At 68.0% G+C, this 17,452-nt stretch overlaps 1 protein-coding gene across 1 annotated transcript; it reads right to left on the reverse strand.

The window, feature by feature from the left end:
• Positions 1–4,088: 4,088 nt before the first annotated feature.
• CORO6 (coronin 6) lies at positions 4,089–17,452 on the reverse strand. Its single transcript, XM_077836540.1, has 10 exons — positions 17,255–17,452; positions 13,176–13,298; positions 11,742–11,871; positions 11,480–11,661; positions 9,781–9,900; positions 8,531–8,635; positions 7,779–7,924; positions 7,318–7,375; positions 4,915–5,145; positions 4,089–4,211 (listed from the first exon to the last, which is right to left on the reverse strand). Exons 1-10 carry the CDS (start codon positions 17,450–17,452, stop codon positions 4,089–4,091), a joined length of 1,416 nt encoding a protein of 471 aa, XP_077692666.1.

A 17,452-nucleotide genomic window follows, 5' to 3' on the forward strand; every position in this document is an offset into this window, starting at 1 on the left:
TGTGGGGCCCAGAGGCAGGGCCGGATGGGGTGAGCTGCGCAGGGAAGCAGGAACGCTGCTGCATGGTGATACCAGGAGCTGCTTCCCCCCCCACCTCGTGCTGCCTGGACTAGGCCCCTTACCCTGCCCCTCCCCTCCCCTGGCAGCTGAGCCTGTCTGAGCCTCCCGCCCCCTGTGACCCACAGCAAGGGCAGGGCCCTGCTGCACACACTCTCGCCCCCACTGTGGGCTCACAGAGGCCCCCAAGTCTTCTGTGACCCAGGGACACTGCCCAACTCCCCCAGGCCTGGTGCCCAGAGCCCCTCCCCTACTGCCTGGCTGCATGGGGCTTTGGCACTGCCAGCGGCCGGCCCTGACACATTCACACCTATGCCATGTGTGAGGCTGCTGGTGCCAGGCCCTGCCTTCCTGCCTCGCCCCAGGGCTGCCCCCAGGAGCTGGGCCGGGGAACGAGCAGGGCCAGAGATGTGGGAGGCTAGCACCCAGGGAGCCCCTAGGGAGGTGGGCACAGAGCAGGTAACCTCTGCCCTCCATGCTGAACCCACGCCGGCTGTAGGCACCAGCTCCGTCTGCTGCCCTCGCAGCACGCGCCAGTCCCAGGGCTCCGTGGCACCGATACAGCATCAAGTGCACTTAGCCAGGAGCCAGGCCAGGCCTGTGGGCTGCCAGCCGCTTTGCCACTAACCACGGAGCCCCACCGGCCCGGCCCTGCCAGAGGCCACCCGCCCCGCCAGGGCCGTGCCCAGAGCCCGCACCCTCCCCAGCCCCGTGGGGGTGCTGCCCAGGCAGGCCCTTGCCAGCACACTTAGGGTGGGCATTTACCAAAGCCTGCTAGTGGGGGGAGGGGGCAGGGCAGGTGCTGCAGCCCCCACCCCATGCCCAGGAGCCATTCCCCGGAGGAAGCACTGCCCACCCGCTGACAGCCCAGCCCTGGGGCAGCCCACACACCGGGATCCTTTGAGGTGCCCGGCTGGAGCTGACTCCTGAACTATGGGGAGTGGGGGCAGGTTTCTCTGCCTGGACAGCACCTGCACCCCAGGCCGGGGGGTGTCTGCCAACACCATCATTAGGATGGGGAGCCCCCTCCCCACTTTCCCTGGGACAGCCCAGCATAGCATGACTGCCCCCTGCTGGCCCTCCAGCTCTCAAGTGAGCCCACTGAGGGGGGTTGGGGGGGGAGTCAGGAGCACCCCCTGAGCCAGCCATAGGTTCCTGCTGCCAGGCCCTCCCAGCCCACACGCTGCAGCCCCATGGCCTGGGCGGAGGGGTTCCCTAGCACCCCCCGCAGCCCACACTCCTCACACAGGGTCCAAAACCCCAGAGAAACCTTACGTCAAATGGTGCTAAGTCCCCGTGTCCCCCTGCCCCCGAGAACACAGCAGCCCTGTGCTGAGATGGGGCCCAGGCCTTTGCTTGGTTTGCACAGAGGACAGACCTTCTGGCATGCCAGCGCAGGGGCGTGGCCCCGTGTACCCGGCTGGCAGGTCACCCCCCGCCTGAGGGGACCCACCGCCCAGCGAGGAGCCATCTCACTGAAACCGGGGCAGCAGCGGGCGCGTGGCTCCCTCCCGAAGCTGTGACAGGGCAGGGACCTTTTCTTAGTCGCCCACGGCACCTCCCCACACCAACTGTACAGCAGGGGCTGGGGCACGTGGCCGGGGCACGTGGCCACGGCCTGGCGGGTGGGCCCGGCCCACAGGCTGCAATCACGGTGGACGCCAATAAAAGTCTTTAACATTTGTCTCTTAGCAGATGCGGGCTCCATGGGGAAGGGGGCCCCAAGCCAGGGTCCAGCTCCAGCCTGGCTCAGTCCCTGGGGGTGGGACACAGCTGGGCACACGGGTTTGACTTGATTGAAGGCAACCCAGCAGCCACCAGAGCCTTGGCTAACCCCCCCCACCCCATCCCCAGAGACATCTGGTGCAGTTACTGCAGTGCCAGCCCCACTGGGGGTGCACTGCCCACGCAGTGTGCCAGCCACTCAGGAGGAAGGGGACACTGACCGCTGGGCTTACCCCAAATCCCCCTGCTAAATCCCATTTCCCCTGCACACCAAGGTGCCCTCCAGCCCCACAGGCAGATTGGCACAACCCCAGCCCCCTTTGTGCCATGGCAAAGTGCCCTCCTTGGGGTGGGCATTGCTGGGGCCCGTCCCAGCTCTCCCAGAACAGGCCCTGGGAAAGCTGCAGCCGGGGAGTGACGTGCCCCCTCTGGCTGGTGCACGGCAGGAGCAGCCCCCATTGCTCTGCGGGAGGGTGAGCACTCGGGGGCAGGGGGGCTTACTCCTGGGAGCCCCCGAAGAGCATCGTCTGTGCCTCCCGCTCACTAGCCGAGAGGTCATGTGGGTTAGTGGTTAGAGCACGACACTGCTGGGTTCCAGGGGCCTTGCACAACCCCTATCCCTGGGCCTCAGCTGCTGCCTAGGGGGTGGTGGCGGTGGGGACATCCAGGGGGGCTGGCTGCATGCACATCCCCATCTGGCCAGCCATCTCCCCACTGCAGGCAGCTCGGGGGGGTGCTGGGCTAGACCCCGCCCCGAGAGTCACCCACTAGCAAGCTGGCACACAGCCTGGCATGTAGAGCAGGGCTCAGTGCTGGTGGGGTGGCTGGTGCTGTGCTGGGATCCCTGGGGTCACCCGGCTCCCCAATGCTCACACTCCCCACACCAGGGTAGGAGAATGCAGCCATTTATTGCTGAGGGACAGGTACAATACCAGGGGGCCAGGAACCTGCAGGCAACACCCAGCCCCCAGGGCCAAGAAAATCCTGGTTCATTAGCTGGCCTGCCCCATCAGCGGGGAGAGCGGAGTCAGGGCCAGGCTGCTGCTTATGGGCACCTCACCAACGGGGACCCAGGCTGACCCATACATGTAACCCTGGCGGGGCTGGGCAGGGTGCAGCTCCCCAGGTGCCCTGCATGGATGGGGCAGGCTAGGCTGGGGGGGCCTTCTGCAGCCCTCCTGTCCCCTCTGCTTTGAGGCCTTCCAGTTCAGTACCCGCCGGTCCAGGGCTGGGGGGGATTCCCTGAACCCATTGTGTGCTGCACCCCATGGCAGCAGGCCTGAGCGATGCCCTCCCAAGAGCCCAGCCTTGCCCTGGCACCCCGACCATTCAGTGTGCACTGGGAGGGGCCAGCTGCCAGGGCTCAGGGAAAGGGTGGACCAAGGAAAGGGGCCCTCATGCCAACTGCCTGGGCTCCTGTCCCATGCGGTGCCCATCGCCTGGCGTGATTCCCCACTGCACACGCGCCAGGGCCGTGTGCTGAGGCTGTTGGCTGGAAAGGTGCCCACAACTTTCCCACTAACGCGGCTGAGTGGGAAGATGGCGGCTCGCCACAAACAGCCCTCTAGGCTACAGACCAGCTCCCCAGGCCAGGCGGGCCCAGGGGGAGGAGGACCAGCCAAAAGAGGGCAGGGCAGGGGGCCTAGGGGATGGGGGCCCGGCCGGGGAGGGCCAGGCAGCAGGCCTGGGGGAGGACATCCAGGCAGGGGGCCTGGCAGAGGAGGGGCAGGCAGGGCCGACCTGCAGGCCCCATGCCCAGCAAGCCCCCACAGTGCAAGTGATGAGGGTTTGCCCATAAGGCTGGGCTCTGCTGAGCTAGCCACAGAACCCCCTCTCTAACCCACGTAACCACCTGCTGCCACCCCCTTGACCTGGCTGGGGAAGGGGCAGAGATAGCACATTCCAAACACATTCCAGGCCTCCCCCTCCCCTGGAGCATGGGGTCTGTCCCCTCTGCCCCCATGGCCCCAGCCCGGCAGGAGGCTTCCCCACACAAGGAATCAGTGACAGCCAGGGAGGGAGAGGGGGGTCAGTGTCTCTTGCCAGCAGAGGCCCCAGGGAGCAGCCCCTAGAGCCGCGCAATCCACCGCCACCACCAGCTGGGTTCCTCTGCAGACTGCCCCTGGGGCCGGGGGCTGAGGCCTGCTGCGGGGGAGCCTGCCCGCAGCTCTGGGGCCAGGGTAAAAAACACGTCTCCCAGCTCCTCCTCTGGGGGGTTGGTTTTAATCCTTTAAGTAAGGCTGGGTCCGCTGGGGGCTGGCGCCCTGCCCGCCCAGCCCGGTGTGACGGCCATGGCACAGGGGCCGCTAGGCCGTGCCGTTGGTGAATTTGCAGAGTTTGTTCTCCAGGTCAGAGATGCGCTTCTCCTGCGCTTGTACGGTGTGTCGCAGGGATCGGATCTCCTCCAGCAGATCCTCCAGACTGGGCCGCTGCAAGGGGACGAGCAGGGGCAAGGGTCAGAGGTGGGGCCGCTGGGGGGACCCCGGTCCTTCTCTCCCACCCCCAGCCAGTTACCACAATCTCATCCTAATCTGAGCTGCGCAGATGGGCATCGCGGCCCCTTCCCCAGGGCTCCAGAGCCGCCCGAGCCCCAAGCCAAGCTGCCAGGCCCATGGCAGTGCCCCCACGGCTCCCCACTCCGGCAAGGAGGGTCCCAGAGAGGGGCCGTCACCAGGCGAAAGAAAAATTCCATGGCAAACCCCCGCCCATCCAGCTAAACGAGGCAAGAAGCAGCGGCTGTGTCACATCCCACGCAGCGCAGAAGAGACGCTCCTGGCCCTGCACCAACCAGGGTGCAACTGCCCTGCTCGGTCCCTGGCGGGGCAGGAACCTGAGCCCCAGCCTTAAGCAGTGACTGCAGCAGCCAGCAGCTATAGTAGACTCTTATCCCCCTGTGCAGTTCAGATGCTAGAGGGAAGCCAAGACCCCCCGCTGCCCTAGTGTGTGCCTGGCTCTGCAGCAGCAGAGTGCAAGGGACCCGGGCCAGGCCTGCCTTGCCCCCTCCCGCCCGAGCCAGGAGGGGTCAGAAGGAGCGTCCCTGGGGGAGGCTGGCAGCTGGGCACCTGCCTGCAGTCCCGGGTGAGCCTGGCAGGGGGTTGGCAGGCCCTAGGGCAGGGGCGCTCGGGCACTCACCGAGAAATTGGCGTCGCAGGTGGAGTGGCTGCGGCGTGGCCCCACGGGAGGTTTGTTGTCCAGGATGTTCTTCCTGGTGACCTTGAGCTCGCGGTTTTTGACAGGCGTGTAGCCGTCCCGCAGCGAGACGAGGATGGGCGCCGCGTCCTTCCCCGCCAGCCACTCGGCCGCCTCCAGAGCCGGCTCGGGGCCGGGCGTGTCGGGGTACAGGTCGTCCTGGAACAGGTCTGACTGTGGGGAGCGGAGGGGCCCGGTGAGGGGCCGTGGCACGGAGCGCCCAGGTCTTGGGCTGCCTCCCCGCGCCCCCTCGACCCCGCCCCACAGCCTAGCGCCAGAGCTACCCTGCCCTCCCTGCGCCCCACCTATCCTGCCCCACAGCTACCCTGCCCTCCCTGCGCCCCATCTACCCTGCCCCACAGCTACCCTGCCCTCCCTGCGCCCCATCTACCCTGCCCCACAGCTACCCTGCCCTCCCTGCGCCCCACCTATCCTGCCCCACAGCTACCCTGCCCTCCCTGCGCCCCATCTACCCTGCCCCACGGCCTAGCGCCACAGCTACCCTGCCCTCCCTGCGCCCCATCTACCCTGCCCCACAGCTACCCTGCCCTCCCTGCGCCCCATCTACCCTGCCCCACAGCTACCCTGCCCTCCCTGTGCCCCACCTATCCTGCCCCACAGCTACCCTGCACTGCCTGCGCCCCCTCGACCCCGCCCCACAGCCTAGCGCCACAGCTACCCTGCCCTCCCTGCGCCCCACCTATCCTGCCCCACAGCTACCCTGCCCTCCCTGCGCCCCATCTACCCTGCCCCACAGCTACCCTGCCCTCCCTGCGCCCCATCTACCCTGCCCCACAGCTACCCTGCCCTCCCTGTGCCCCATCTACCCTGCCCCACGGCCTAGCGCCACAGCTACCCTGCCCTCCCTGCGCCCCATCTACCCTGCCCCACAGCTACCCTGCCCTCCCTGCGCCCCATCTACCCTGCCCCACAGCTACCCTGCCCTCCCTGCGCCCCATCTACCCTGCCCCACAGCTACCCTGCCCTCCCTGTGCCCCACCTATCCTGCCCCACAGCTACCCTGCCCTCCCTGTGCCCCACCTATCCTGCCCCACAGCTACCCTGCACTGCCTGCGCCCCCTCGACCCCGCCCCACAGCCTAGCGCCACAGCTACCCTGCCCTCCCTGCGCCCCATCTACCCTGCCCCACAGCTACCCTGCCCTCCCTGCGCCCCATCTACCCTGCCCCACAGCTACCCTGCCCTCCCTGCGCCCCACCTATCCTGCCCCACAGCTACCCTGCCCTCCCTGCGCCCCATCTACCCTGCCCCACAGCTACCCTGCCCTCCCTGCGCCCCATCTACCCTGCCCCACAGCTACCCTGCCCTCCCTGCGCCCCATCTACCCTGCCCCACAGCTACCCTGCCCTCCCTGCGCCCCACCTATCCTGCCCCACAGCTACCCTGCCCTCCCTTCGCCCCACCTATCCTGCCCCACAGCTACCCTGCCCTCCCTGCGCCCCATCTACCCTGCCCCACAGCTACCCTGCCCTCCCTGCGCCCCATCTACCCTGCCCCACGGCCTAGCGCCACAGCTACCCTGCCCTCCCTGTGCCCCACCTATCCTGCCCCACAGCTACCCTGCCCTCCCTGTGCCCCACCTATCCTGCCCCACAGCTACCCTGCACTGCCTGCGCCCCCTCGACCCCGCCCCACAGCCTAGCGCCACAGCTACCCTGCCCTCCCTGCGCCCCATCTACCCTGCCCCACAGCTACCCTGCCCTCCCTGCGCCCCATCTACCCTGCCCCACAGCTACCCTGCCCTCCCTGCGCCCCATCTACCCTGCCCCACAGCTACCCTGCCCTCCCTGCGCCCCATCTACCCTGCCCTCCCTGCGCCCCATCTACCCTGCCCCACAGCTACCCTGCCCTCCCTGTGCCCCACATACCCTGCCCCACGGCCTAACGCCACAGCTACCCTGCCCTGCCTGCGCCCCCTCGACCCCGCCCCACAGCCTAGCGCCACAGCTACCCTGCCCTCCCGCGCCCCATCTACCCTGCCCCACAGCTACCCTGCCCTCCCTGTGCCCCACCTACCCTGCCCCATGGCCTAACGCCACAGCTACCCTGCCCTGCCTGCGCCCCCTTGACCCGCCCCATAGCCTAGCGCCACAGCTATCCCACTCCTCCCTGCGCCCCATCTACCTGCCCTGCCCCATAGCCTAGCGCCACATTTTCCCTGCCCCTCCCTGCACCCCATCTACCCCGCCCCATAGCCTAGCTCCCCTCTACCCTGCCCCTTCCCCAGTCCAGGGCTCCAGGAGCCCCATGTCCCAGGAGTCCCGGCCACTAGGGCGCAGCCCCCAGGGAAACAGGGGCTGGGGCCAGGGGTTCCCCCAGGACTCACCTTCCGCGGCACTGTCATGACGATGGGCTCGCACTTCCGCTCGTGCAGCTTGAAGAACCTGGATAAATGGGGCATGTGGTTACAGGCCTGGCCTGGACCCCCTCACCTTCCCATGGCCCAGCCCCCACTCCCTTGCAATGGCCCGGCCTCCCCTCCAGAGCCCCCCAAGGCCCAGCCCCCTGCCCCATGGCAGGGAGCAGTGACTGGCCCTCCCACAGCGAGGCCCACCACCCACTCCCTCAAGTCTGTGCCATGGCCCAGCCCCCACCCCCGCCAGCAGGGCCCCTCGGGGTTATGGGCAGGGCATGGAGGCACCCCCAGGAGCTGAGGGCCCCCACGAGCTGCCCTGGGCCTGTGGGAGGGATCCAAGGACTTGTGGGCAGTAGCTACAGGGGTGTCTGGGCCCCGGCAGCCCCACGTGCCATGGGGGCTAGGGCAAGCCGTGCCCGGCACCCCCTCACCTGGCAATCTCGCACTTGCTGACGTCCAGGCCCCGCTTGGGCATGAAGCCCATGCCGCGCTGCGGCTCCTTGCTGCCGTAGGTACTCAGATAGTGCACGTAGGGCGCCTCGGCCGTGATCTCGAAGTAGCGGATGCTGCTGTCGCCCTGTGAGCGGGCACAGGCAGGGGCATCAGCACTCGGAGAGGGGGCTCAGCCGCAGAGGAGGAAAAGGGACCCGATGGCGCCGGGGAGGGGTAATGCCCTGCGTGCTGGCAGCGCACTGGGTGCGGGATCTGCCCAGGGTACCCGCCCCGATCCCGCCCCCAACCCCCCCGGCCACTCGGGGCACCGCGATCCCGCCCCCAACCCCCCCAGCCTCTCGGGGCACCGGGATCCCGCTCCCAACCCCTCCCGGCCATTGGGATCCCGCCCCCGGCCACTCAGGGCACCAGGATCCCGCCCCCAACCCCCCCAGCCACTCGGGGCAACGGGATCCCGCCCCCAACCCCCCCCCCCGGATCCTGCCCCAACCCCCGGCCACTCAGGGCACCGGGATCCCTGCCCCCAACCCCCCCACCACCACTCAGGGCACCGGGATCCCGCCCCAACCCCCGGCCACTCAGGGCACCGGGATCCCGCCCCCAACCCCCCCCCCCGCCACTCAGGGCACTGGGATCCCGCCCCCAACCCCCCCCCCCCCGGGATCCCGCCCCAACCCCCGGCCACTCAGGGCACCGGGCTGTGTCAGGGCCCAGCCTGGCGCAGTATTACCTTGCCGCACAGGTAGACGATGCTGGAGTCGGGGTCATAGAAGGGGAGCAGCACCCCATTGCTGGTGTCCATCTCCTGCAGCGCAATCGGCTCCTCGAAGTTCTTCTGCAGGGGCGGAGGGAGCGCGGGTGAGGGGGGGACAGGGCGGCCCGAGCTGGTTAGCCACCCACACACACACACGTTAGTGACCCAGGCCCAGGACAGGCCCACCCCCTTCGGGCCCCTGGCACCAAGCAGGGGACAGCTCTGACTCTTGGGCGCTGGCCCGGTTCTCCCTTCATCTCTCCCCAGCCATGAAAGAGGGCAGCCAGTGGGGCCAGCCAGCATTGGGGCCAGCCCGCTCTGCCCTCCCTGGCCTGCCTCTGCTATTCACCCTCCTGCCCCTCAGCCCTGCCCCACAGAGCTGTGTCCCAGTGCCCCCCTCCACAGCAGCAGGGCAGCCCAGTGCCCCACAGGACAGGCCCTGCCCTCCCTCCCCTGCCCCAGAGCATCTGTGCCCCGACCCCTGGCCTGACCAAGCCGTCTCTGCTCACCCGCCTCCCAGGAGCATCTGCCCCCCAGCCCACGCCTGGACAGTCGTGCCCCCACACTCCCAGCATGCACTGCAGTTCTAGCCCCCTCCACTCTCCCCCCATCCCATGCAAATTCACATCACTCCAAGCCCTGGGAAGTTGGCATCATCCTGATGGGACAGCTGTGCCCCCGCTGCGCCCATGACTTGGGGGCATGGTGCCCTGCTCCAAACGGATGCCGCCCGATGAGCATCCTCCCCCGCCGCCACGGGCCCCCTGGCACTCGGAGCAGCCCTGCTGCCTCCCAAGGCCCCCGGGTTTGCGTCCCCAACCCCACAGCTCTGACCCCTGGCCTTGCGGAAGAGCTGGGCCTGCCCTGAGCAGAGCTGCCAGCTGCTGAAACCAATCTGCCGGGAGGGCTCAGTGTGGGGGTGGGACGGGGGGCGCCAGCCCCTCCCCCGGGAACCCAGAAGGCCGCTGACAGGGGATGCAGGAACCTTACCCGTGGCAGGCCCTGAGCTCTGCCCACACTGAGTCCCAGGTGTGGCACTCACAGGGTTAATGACTAGCCCCCTCCGTCCTGCAGAGAATGGGCCTCCTGCCCCCTCCTGCCCCGCGCGCAGAGGCCAGCTGCCATGGCTCTGGGGCATGGGCACTGCCCACGGGGCAGCACAGGGCATGCGTGTGCGGGGCGATGATGCCCAAGTCCCGGACGAGCATCCCATGCAGCCGTGTTACCGGGTCCCACAAGCCCAGCTCCCGCTGACTCATGCGGGTAAAGCCCGTGGTAAAGATGTGTCCTTCCCGCGTGAAGACAGCCCGCATGGGCCTCATTCCTTCGTGGGGGGCAAACCTCTCCTGGGGAAGACAGGCAGCGTGTTACCGGGGGGGGGGCCCAGCTCCACCGCCCTTGGGACCGCAGCGCGGGGGCGAGAGAGAGCCAGGCGCGGTGCATGGGGAGCCCACGCCCAGCAGGACCAGAGGCAGGCTGCGGTGCAGTGTCCAGCAGGGACAGCCCCTTTACCCCAGCCACTAGGGTGCGCTGTAGCAGAGCTGGCAAGGGAGTCGGCCCCGGCCACAGAAATAGAACCCAGGAGTCCAGAGTCCTAGCACCCTCTCCTCTGACCATTAGACCCCACTCCCCTGTCTGAGCCCCCCTCTCATTCTAGCCCTCCCCAGCACTGCAGCATCTGGGGCTGTCCCTGCAGGGCCTGGACCGTTTGAAATGGGGCCAAGGCCCGGAGCGGGGTGCAGTTTCTAAGGCGCCGGGGAGCCCCCCAGGGGAGCTTGGGGCATTTCCTGTTCACACCAGCCAAGGCCTCCCTCTGTCACGCTGAGCAACGGGTCCCAGGCTCCGTGCCGAGCTGTCTCCACCACGCACAGACACTCGCTGGCAGAGCACCGGCTCGCCGCCCCGACAGGCACGCTAGACAAGAGCGGCGGGCAAGGCCTGGGGCGCGCAGCAATCGCCTTCTCCTACCAGGTCCCAGAGCGCCAGCTGCCGCTCACTCATCTTGCTGAAGCCTGTGGTGAAGATCTTGCCATCGGCCATGAAGATGGCTCTGATGGGGCGGGCACCTTCATGCGGCTTGACTTTCTCCTGGCACCGGCGGTTAGAGGGTTACAACCAAAACACAGGCACACACCAAGCTGTTAGTCCGAGGTGAGCCCCCGCATGCAGGGAGCGTGGCACGGCCTTCCCCCCACCCCCTCAGCCCAAATGGAGCAGACACTGAACAAACCCCAGCCATGAGCTGGGCAGTGGGTCCTGCTGGGGTGGCAGGACTGGATGGGCTCTAATCCCCACAGAGGGCACGGACAAGGCAGTGGCAGGGGGATCTTTGCCACCTGGTCCTGCCCTCTACGACAAGAGGGGTCTCCGTGCTCTGCCTCTGGGCTGAGCCTGCCAGCTGTGGGCATCCATCCTGCCCCCTGCAAGTCATCAGCCAGTAGCAGCCGGGAGCTGGTGCCCTGCTCTTGAGCCCCGAGACCAGCCGGTCCAAGATGCCCTCGGCCATGGGGCTCAGGGCCAGTGCTCCGGCTGTGCAGGGCTTGGGTGCGATCATGCAGAGCCGGTGCCATGCACAGTTACAGGCGGGCACAGCTGGGCGTTAGCACTCAGCGCCAAGGGAGGGAGGGAGCTGTGGGCAAGGCGTGGAGCCAGCCTGCTGGGACATGGAGTAACCGCACGGCACAGCCATGCTCCCCTGGGGAGAGGGGCACTGAGGGGGGAAGCTGAGACACCAGGACAGCAGGCCGGCTCCAGCTCCCAGAGGAGAACACGTGGGGCGGGCAAGGAGGGGAGAGGCACAGGTTGCTCAGAGCGTGGGGCGCCCCATGGACACGGTGTTGCTCCTAGCAGCAGCAGCGGGCGAGGGGCCCGGCTCCATGCCCGCCGCCCGGGGCCGGCCCAGGGCCGGAGGCGCTGAGGACTCACCGCCACCACCTGCTGCTTGCGGGGGTCGATGATGCGCACGTGCTTGTCCTTGCAGGTGGTGACGAGCAGGCTGCCGGTGCGGTTCCAGCCCACGTTGTAGATGAGGTCGCCGTGCATGTCGTCCAGCGTCAGCAGCATCTCGCCCGTGCCCACGTTCCACAGGATCAGCAGGTTGTCTCCGCCTGGGGACGGGCGGGACGGGCGTCACTTGGGGGCTGCGCCCAGCCCGAGGGCTGCAGCCCGGGCACCCTGGGGGCCTTACCTGCGCTGAGCAGCACATTGCGAGCCGTGGGGTGCCACGTGATGATGCCCACTCTCTTGGAGTGCCCCTCCAGTGTGACGATGGGCTCCGTGATGTTCCGCATGGGCACGTAGTCGGGGATCTGCCAGACCTGGGGAGCAGGGAGAGCGAGTGGCGGTGAGGCTGCCCTCTCTGCGGGGGTCAGAGCCAGATGCAGGTGCGGGGAGGGGCACCCAGGGGCCTGCGGGGGTCAACGATGCTATGACATTTATGGGCTCAGGAGCCGTAAGCGGCTAAGAGCCCCAGAGCCAATTAACTTCTCCCTTAATCCTCTGGCATGTCACCCTGCCCCGGGCAGCTGTGGAGAGAGGGAACCATGCCTGAGGCTCTCCGGGCCCCTAAAGACACTGGCCTGGGGCCCCCACAACCTGCCCTTCGTCCTCCCCCTCCCTCCCTCGCTGTGAAAGGGAACAGGAGCACATGGGGTAGGAAACCAGGGACCGGCCTTGCTGCACACTGCAGGGGGGGGCAGGCCCCCCAGGGACAGCCCCTCACTAGCATTGCCCTGGGGTGTTGGGGCGATAAGGGCTGGATCCCAGCCTGGCCTGTCTGAGGAGCCCGTGGGTCTCCCATTTCCGGCTGCCCCTGCCACCCCCATGCAACCAGACGCCCCCAGGAACGGCTGGCTGCACTAGGAGGTCTTCTGCCACCCCCGCGGCCGCCTGCTAGAGACAAGGGGGAGCCACAGCCCCCCGAGCAGCGGGTGCTGCACTGGCCCCCCCCCCGGATCTTCTCCCTGCCCCAGCACGGCCTCCCATGTGGCTATTCTTAGGTGCTGAGTCAGGCAGGGAGCGCCGCATCCCCCACACCGGCAGGCACCAGCCAGCCACGTGCCACCTGACTAAAAATAGCCCCCACACTTCCAGTGATTTCAAAAGGAACAGCGCTGAGCCGGAGCACTGCCCCCCCAGCCACCTGGCCCCACTGCAGCCCCCCATCCCCCCTAGTTGCAGCCCCCGCAGCCACCTGGCCCTCGCTGCAGGCCCCCAGCCCTCCTTGCTGCAGCCCCTCCCAGCCACCTGGCCCTCGCTGCAGGCCCCAAGCCCCCCTTGCTGCAGCCCCCCCAGCCACCTGGCCCTTGCTGCAGGCCCCCAGCCCCCCTTGCTGCAGCCCCCCCAGCCACCTGGCCCTCGCTGCAGCCCCCCAACCCCCCTTTCTGCAGCCCCTCCCAGCCACCTGGCCCCCAATGCAGCCCCCCCACGGCAGCAGCCTCACATGCACATTTCTGCAGCAACTCTCCAATGCATTCACCCCTCAGCCCCCGAAATCAACCTTGTCACCCCCCACAGCACCCTCCCCTCCCCTCCAGTACCGTCCCCGCAGCCCATGCTCCCCATTTCCCCCCAAGCCCCCCACCCCGTGAGAGGCCCTGAGCTCAGCCCCCGGCCCCCATACCATGACCGTGGTGTCCTCGGAGGCACTGGCGATGACGTTGTCATTGTGAGGGCACCAGTCGATGTCCAGCACAGGTGCCGTGTGCCCGGTCACCAGGGGATGGTTCTTATCCACGCGCCCTGTCTGGAACACACAGGCAGGGCAGTGAGCTGGGGCCAGCTGGCAGCGCCCTGTGCCTCCCGCCCCTGCCCCACAGCCAGTGCCCCATCGCGCTCTGCCCCGCCCGTGAGGAGCACCGAGCTTCCCGGCCCCCCAGCTGCCGGTACCTGGGGCCACGTCTATGGGCAGCCAGCGCTGGGCAGAGGAACCTGACGGCGGGTGGGCGGAGCACAGCCTCCTCCCCATGCCAGGATACCGGCTGCAGTACCTTGGCCCCTCTCACCATGCCCTGGGCCGGCTCCTGGACTCGCCGAGGGGAGGGGGGCTCCAGTGACTGAGCTGGGGGGTGTCAACACAGATCCCAGTGGGACAGGTGCCCACATCCCCACACAACTAGTGTCCTCGGCACTAACCACCCCTCCCTGGTAGCGCCCTCAGCAGAGGGGCCAGGGCCTGGCTGGGCCCCGCAGCCTGAGTCTCCCTCTTCCCCAGGGCCAGGCAGAGCACAAGGAGGGCTCACCCCCGGGCAGGCTGAGACCGGCAGTGCCCTGCACCCCTCTGGCTTCCCTCCCGCAGTGCCCAGTTGACTCTAGACAACTGCTGTCAGCAGGAGCGTCTGACACACACCCCAGGCCCTACCTCCCTGGGGAGCAGCTAGCGGGTGGCATGGGCACTGGGCAGAGACCACACTGGGAGGCAGGACTCCTGGGTCCCCTTCTCAGCCCCGCGCCCGCTCGCATGCAGGGACCGGGCAGAGCGTGGGGAGATGGCGATGGGCGCACGAGGGCGGGCGGGGTCTAGTCCCGGGCCAGCCTCACCCCAGCGCCAGTCACCCCGTGGCAGGGGCAGGGCGGAGAGGGGACACAGGGCCCTGGAGAGGCGGGCAGCGGAGTGCCACTCTGCAGAGTCCAAATCGCTGCGGCCTAGGCAGAGTGAACGGATCCGGCCTGATTCGGCTCCAGCAGCTCTGACGTCACATGACCCCGAGAGCGTCGGCGGAGCTGCTCCCCGCCGTGCCAGCGGAACGTGCGGGCAGGAGGGGGTGGGGTCAATTTGACACACACCCCTGTGCCATCCTCTCTCAGGCTCTCTCCCACCAGGGCCTGGGGTGGGTGCAGGCGCCTAGCTGGGAGAGGCTCTCATGCATGCTCCAAAAAAGCCAAGGACCCCACCCCAGCTCCCCAGCGCCCCTCCCGCCAGCCAGCCAAGCTGCACTGGGTCAGTAACATCACCCTCTGTGCGGGGGAGGGGGAGACCTGCAGGGCCCTCCCTTAGCATCTCCTATACACTCACCAACCCCCAATTCCCTCGCCCCCGGGCGCTGACCCCAGGCAGACGGGGGCACCCAGCTCCCACAGGGCAGGCCCAGGTTTGTCACTCAGAGCCAGCCCCCATCTTGCCTGGCCACAGCTCCTTCTCAGCCCGTAGATCTCAGAGCGCTGCTTGAAGCAGCATCACTCCCACTGCACAGAGGGGAAACTGAGGCACGAGGCAGGGGACAGGTCTTCCCCAAGGCCCTGCAGTGAGTCAGTAGCAGAACTGGAAATGGAACCCAGAGGTCTGGACTGACAGTCCCCAGCAGGCCACACCTCCTCCCATGGAACAGCCCTACAGTGCCTTCTCCGGTCAGAGCGGGCGGAGGTTTGGACTCAGGACTCCTGGGTTCTAAGCCCAGCTCTGGCACTGACTCACCATGTCCTGTCCCCTCACTAAGCCTTAGGAAGGAGCCCCCCACAAGCCGGCTCTGACCCGCCTGCCCCTTCCTGTGCCCCCCCTCTGCTGTAGGGCACAGCCCCAGCCCCTCCCCTGGCCAGTGAGCTGCACACACCAGGGCAGCGCTGTCCAGCTGGAAACTCGAGCTGTGGAAAGAGTGACCCCGTGGTTTCCTGCTGTCCGCTCGATTGTTCCTGGTATGAGTCACACGTTATTGTGAGCACAGCCTCCCCGCGCCGGACAACTGCTCCAATCCATCTCTGCCCGGAGCCCGCCTGGCCATGGGCAGCCCGGTGTGGGTGGGGGGAGCCCGGTCAAGGTCACGACCTGCGGGTGCTGGTGAATGGAATCCCCGATGCCCAGAAAGGCTGGTGAGCACAGGAGGGGGCGGAGGGGAGTGGGCCCAGAGGCAGGGGACAGGCAGGTGGATGGGGCCGTGCTGGGGACCAGACAGGACAGAGTGAGAGAGGATGATGGCCAGAGCCCAGGAGCTGAGAGAAGCTTGTAGCCCGGGGAGGCGGGGGGCAGCAGGAGCAGGACAATGATCTTACCAGAGTAAAATATCCCAGAACTGCTGGGACAGACCCCGACGCTCAGGGCCAGGGCAGGATTGGGCCCCGTTCTATACCCCCACTGCTTAGCCTGATGCCCACTCCCAGCAGTAGCTCACCCACCTGCCCCACTGACAGGCCCTGTTGCAGTCTGGCTGCCCCCAGCATTGCTCGAGGGCTAGCAGGAGCTGGGCGGGGGGCCCAAAGTCCTGCCCCACCCTCTCTGCTCCTCCTCCTGTCTCCCAGCCAGGCTTCCGGGCTGCTCCCCCCGGCCCCCCAGGAGGAAGGCAGCACGGGATGCACCTCCCCAGCCCTCTTGACTCACCGGCAGCTCCTGCCTGCTCGCTCGTGGTGCCCGAACCGGGGCTGGCTATGAGAGCCATGGAGCTTTCGGACCCTGGGCCGGGAGGCACCCCCGTCCCAGGGCAGGTCACACACACCTCCCTCTACAGCTGCAGAACAAGCCAGTCCCCAGAGCCCTGATGGATTCCCTGAGCAGCCCCTGGCGCTGTGTGCCAGTCACCCAGCCCTCCTGCTGCTACCCACTCCAGCGCCCATTCACGCCCCCGGGGCAGCATGCCCTGCCGGGGCCAGTCACTCTCCAACGGCCGAGTCTGCACCCAGAGGTGCGGGGCCCGAGCCCACCGGCAAGGCACGAGGGGTTCAGAGTGGCTGGCTGGGAAAGGGCACCGTGCTCTTCGAGGGGGCCTACAGGCGCCCCACAGCATGGCAGCTCTTGCCTGCTGGCTCCTCGAGAGCTGCCCCATGTGCTGTGGGGAGGCGGGGGGTTCCCTCGCTAACAAACCCCGCTTGCGGCAGCTGCTGCCTGAAAGGAGCTGCCCTCGGGCAGCGTGGCCAGGCTGTCCCCAGCATCAGAGCCAGGTGCCCGGTTGCTAACTCCCCTCTGCCTGCGAGCTCGTGCCACAGGGGTGAGGGTAGAACCCACCCACGGGCCGCGTAGAGAAAACCCCACAGCCAGGCTCTGCTGCGGGCCCCTAACGAGCCCCATGCACGGCACATCAACCCGGCCCAGTCCTGGCAACGTGGGGCTGGGAGCTGGGCTGTGCTCTCCCGGCCATGGCCCCACAGCCCCAGGCCCCCGGGACAGGGTCCAGGAGTCACCAAGTTTCCTGAGCCTGCCCAGCTCCCTGCCCGGCCGGCTGCCCCGTGCCAGCGCTTGGGGGAGGCCGGGGCAGGACGGCCGGAGAAGCGGGCAGCCCACGATGGGGACTCAGACCAACCCAGCCCCATCGCCATGGCAACGCGCAAGGATGCTCCCAGCTCCAGGCCCGAGACTGCAACAAAGGCCTGGCAGCTGCTCCCGCGTGCCGGCCTGGGGGAGGGGCTGGCAGATGCCCCCCAAACCCGGCACCGCCCCCAGCCAGGCCAGCTGGACTCACGAGCCCGGCTGCCATGCAGAAAGGGAACTCACCGCTCCCTTCTCCCTGCCCTGCTGCTGCTGCTTGGCTCTGCCAGCCAGGGGCCACCACGCAGGCTGGGGCTCTGCACAGGAAACACGTCCCGCCTGGGGCAGCCCCCCCGGCCTGCCCCCCACGGGCCCTGGCGGCTGCCGTGCCCCTCCCCCCAGCAGCCCAGAGCATTTTACACAGCACCCAGCCTTCTCCACCAGCGCCCCACTGCGGGGAGCCCAGCAAGCCGGCGGGTGAGCCCATCCCCTGCCCACTCCTGGCCTGGCCACACCAGCCACTCACTCACCTTGGCCAAGGGCAGCACCATGAAGGCCCCTCCGCCGCCGGACTCCACGATGATGGCCACGAACTTGGGGTTGACAGCGCAGAAGGAGCTGTCCCATGTCACCTTGGACACCCGGATGTCCTCGTACATCTGGTCGGCCTTCACCGGCTGCCCGAAGACATGCCGGAACTTACTCTGGCGCACCACCCTGCGGCTCAT

The sequence above is a fragment of the Eretmochelys imbricata genome, chromosome 17 (genome assembly GCF_965152235.1).
Source record: "Eretmochelys imbricata isolate rEreImb1 chromosome 17, rEreImb1.hap1, whole genome shotgun sequence".
Classification (NCBI taxonomy): Eukaryota; Metazoa; Chordata; order Testudines; family Cheloniidae; genus Eretmochelys; species Eretmochelys imbricata.

Coding starts and splice junctions, on each gene's coding strand:
- CORO6 (XM_077836540.1), bottom strand. CDS start 17,452: ATGAGCCGCAGGGTGGTGCGCCAGAGTAAGTTCCGGCATGTCTTCGGG. Junction 8,636..9,780: donor AGCTGGGCTTGTGGGACCCG/GTAACACGGCTG, acceptor CCGCCCCTGCAG/AAGAACTTCGAGGAGCCGAT. Junction 4,212..4,914: donor CCTGCGACGCCAATTTCTCG/GTGAGTGCCCGA, acceptor GTCCCCTTGCAG/CGGCCCAGTCTGGAGGATCT.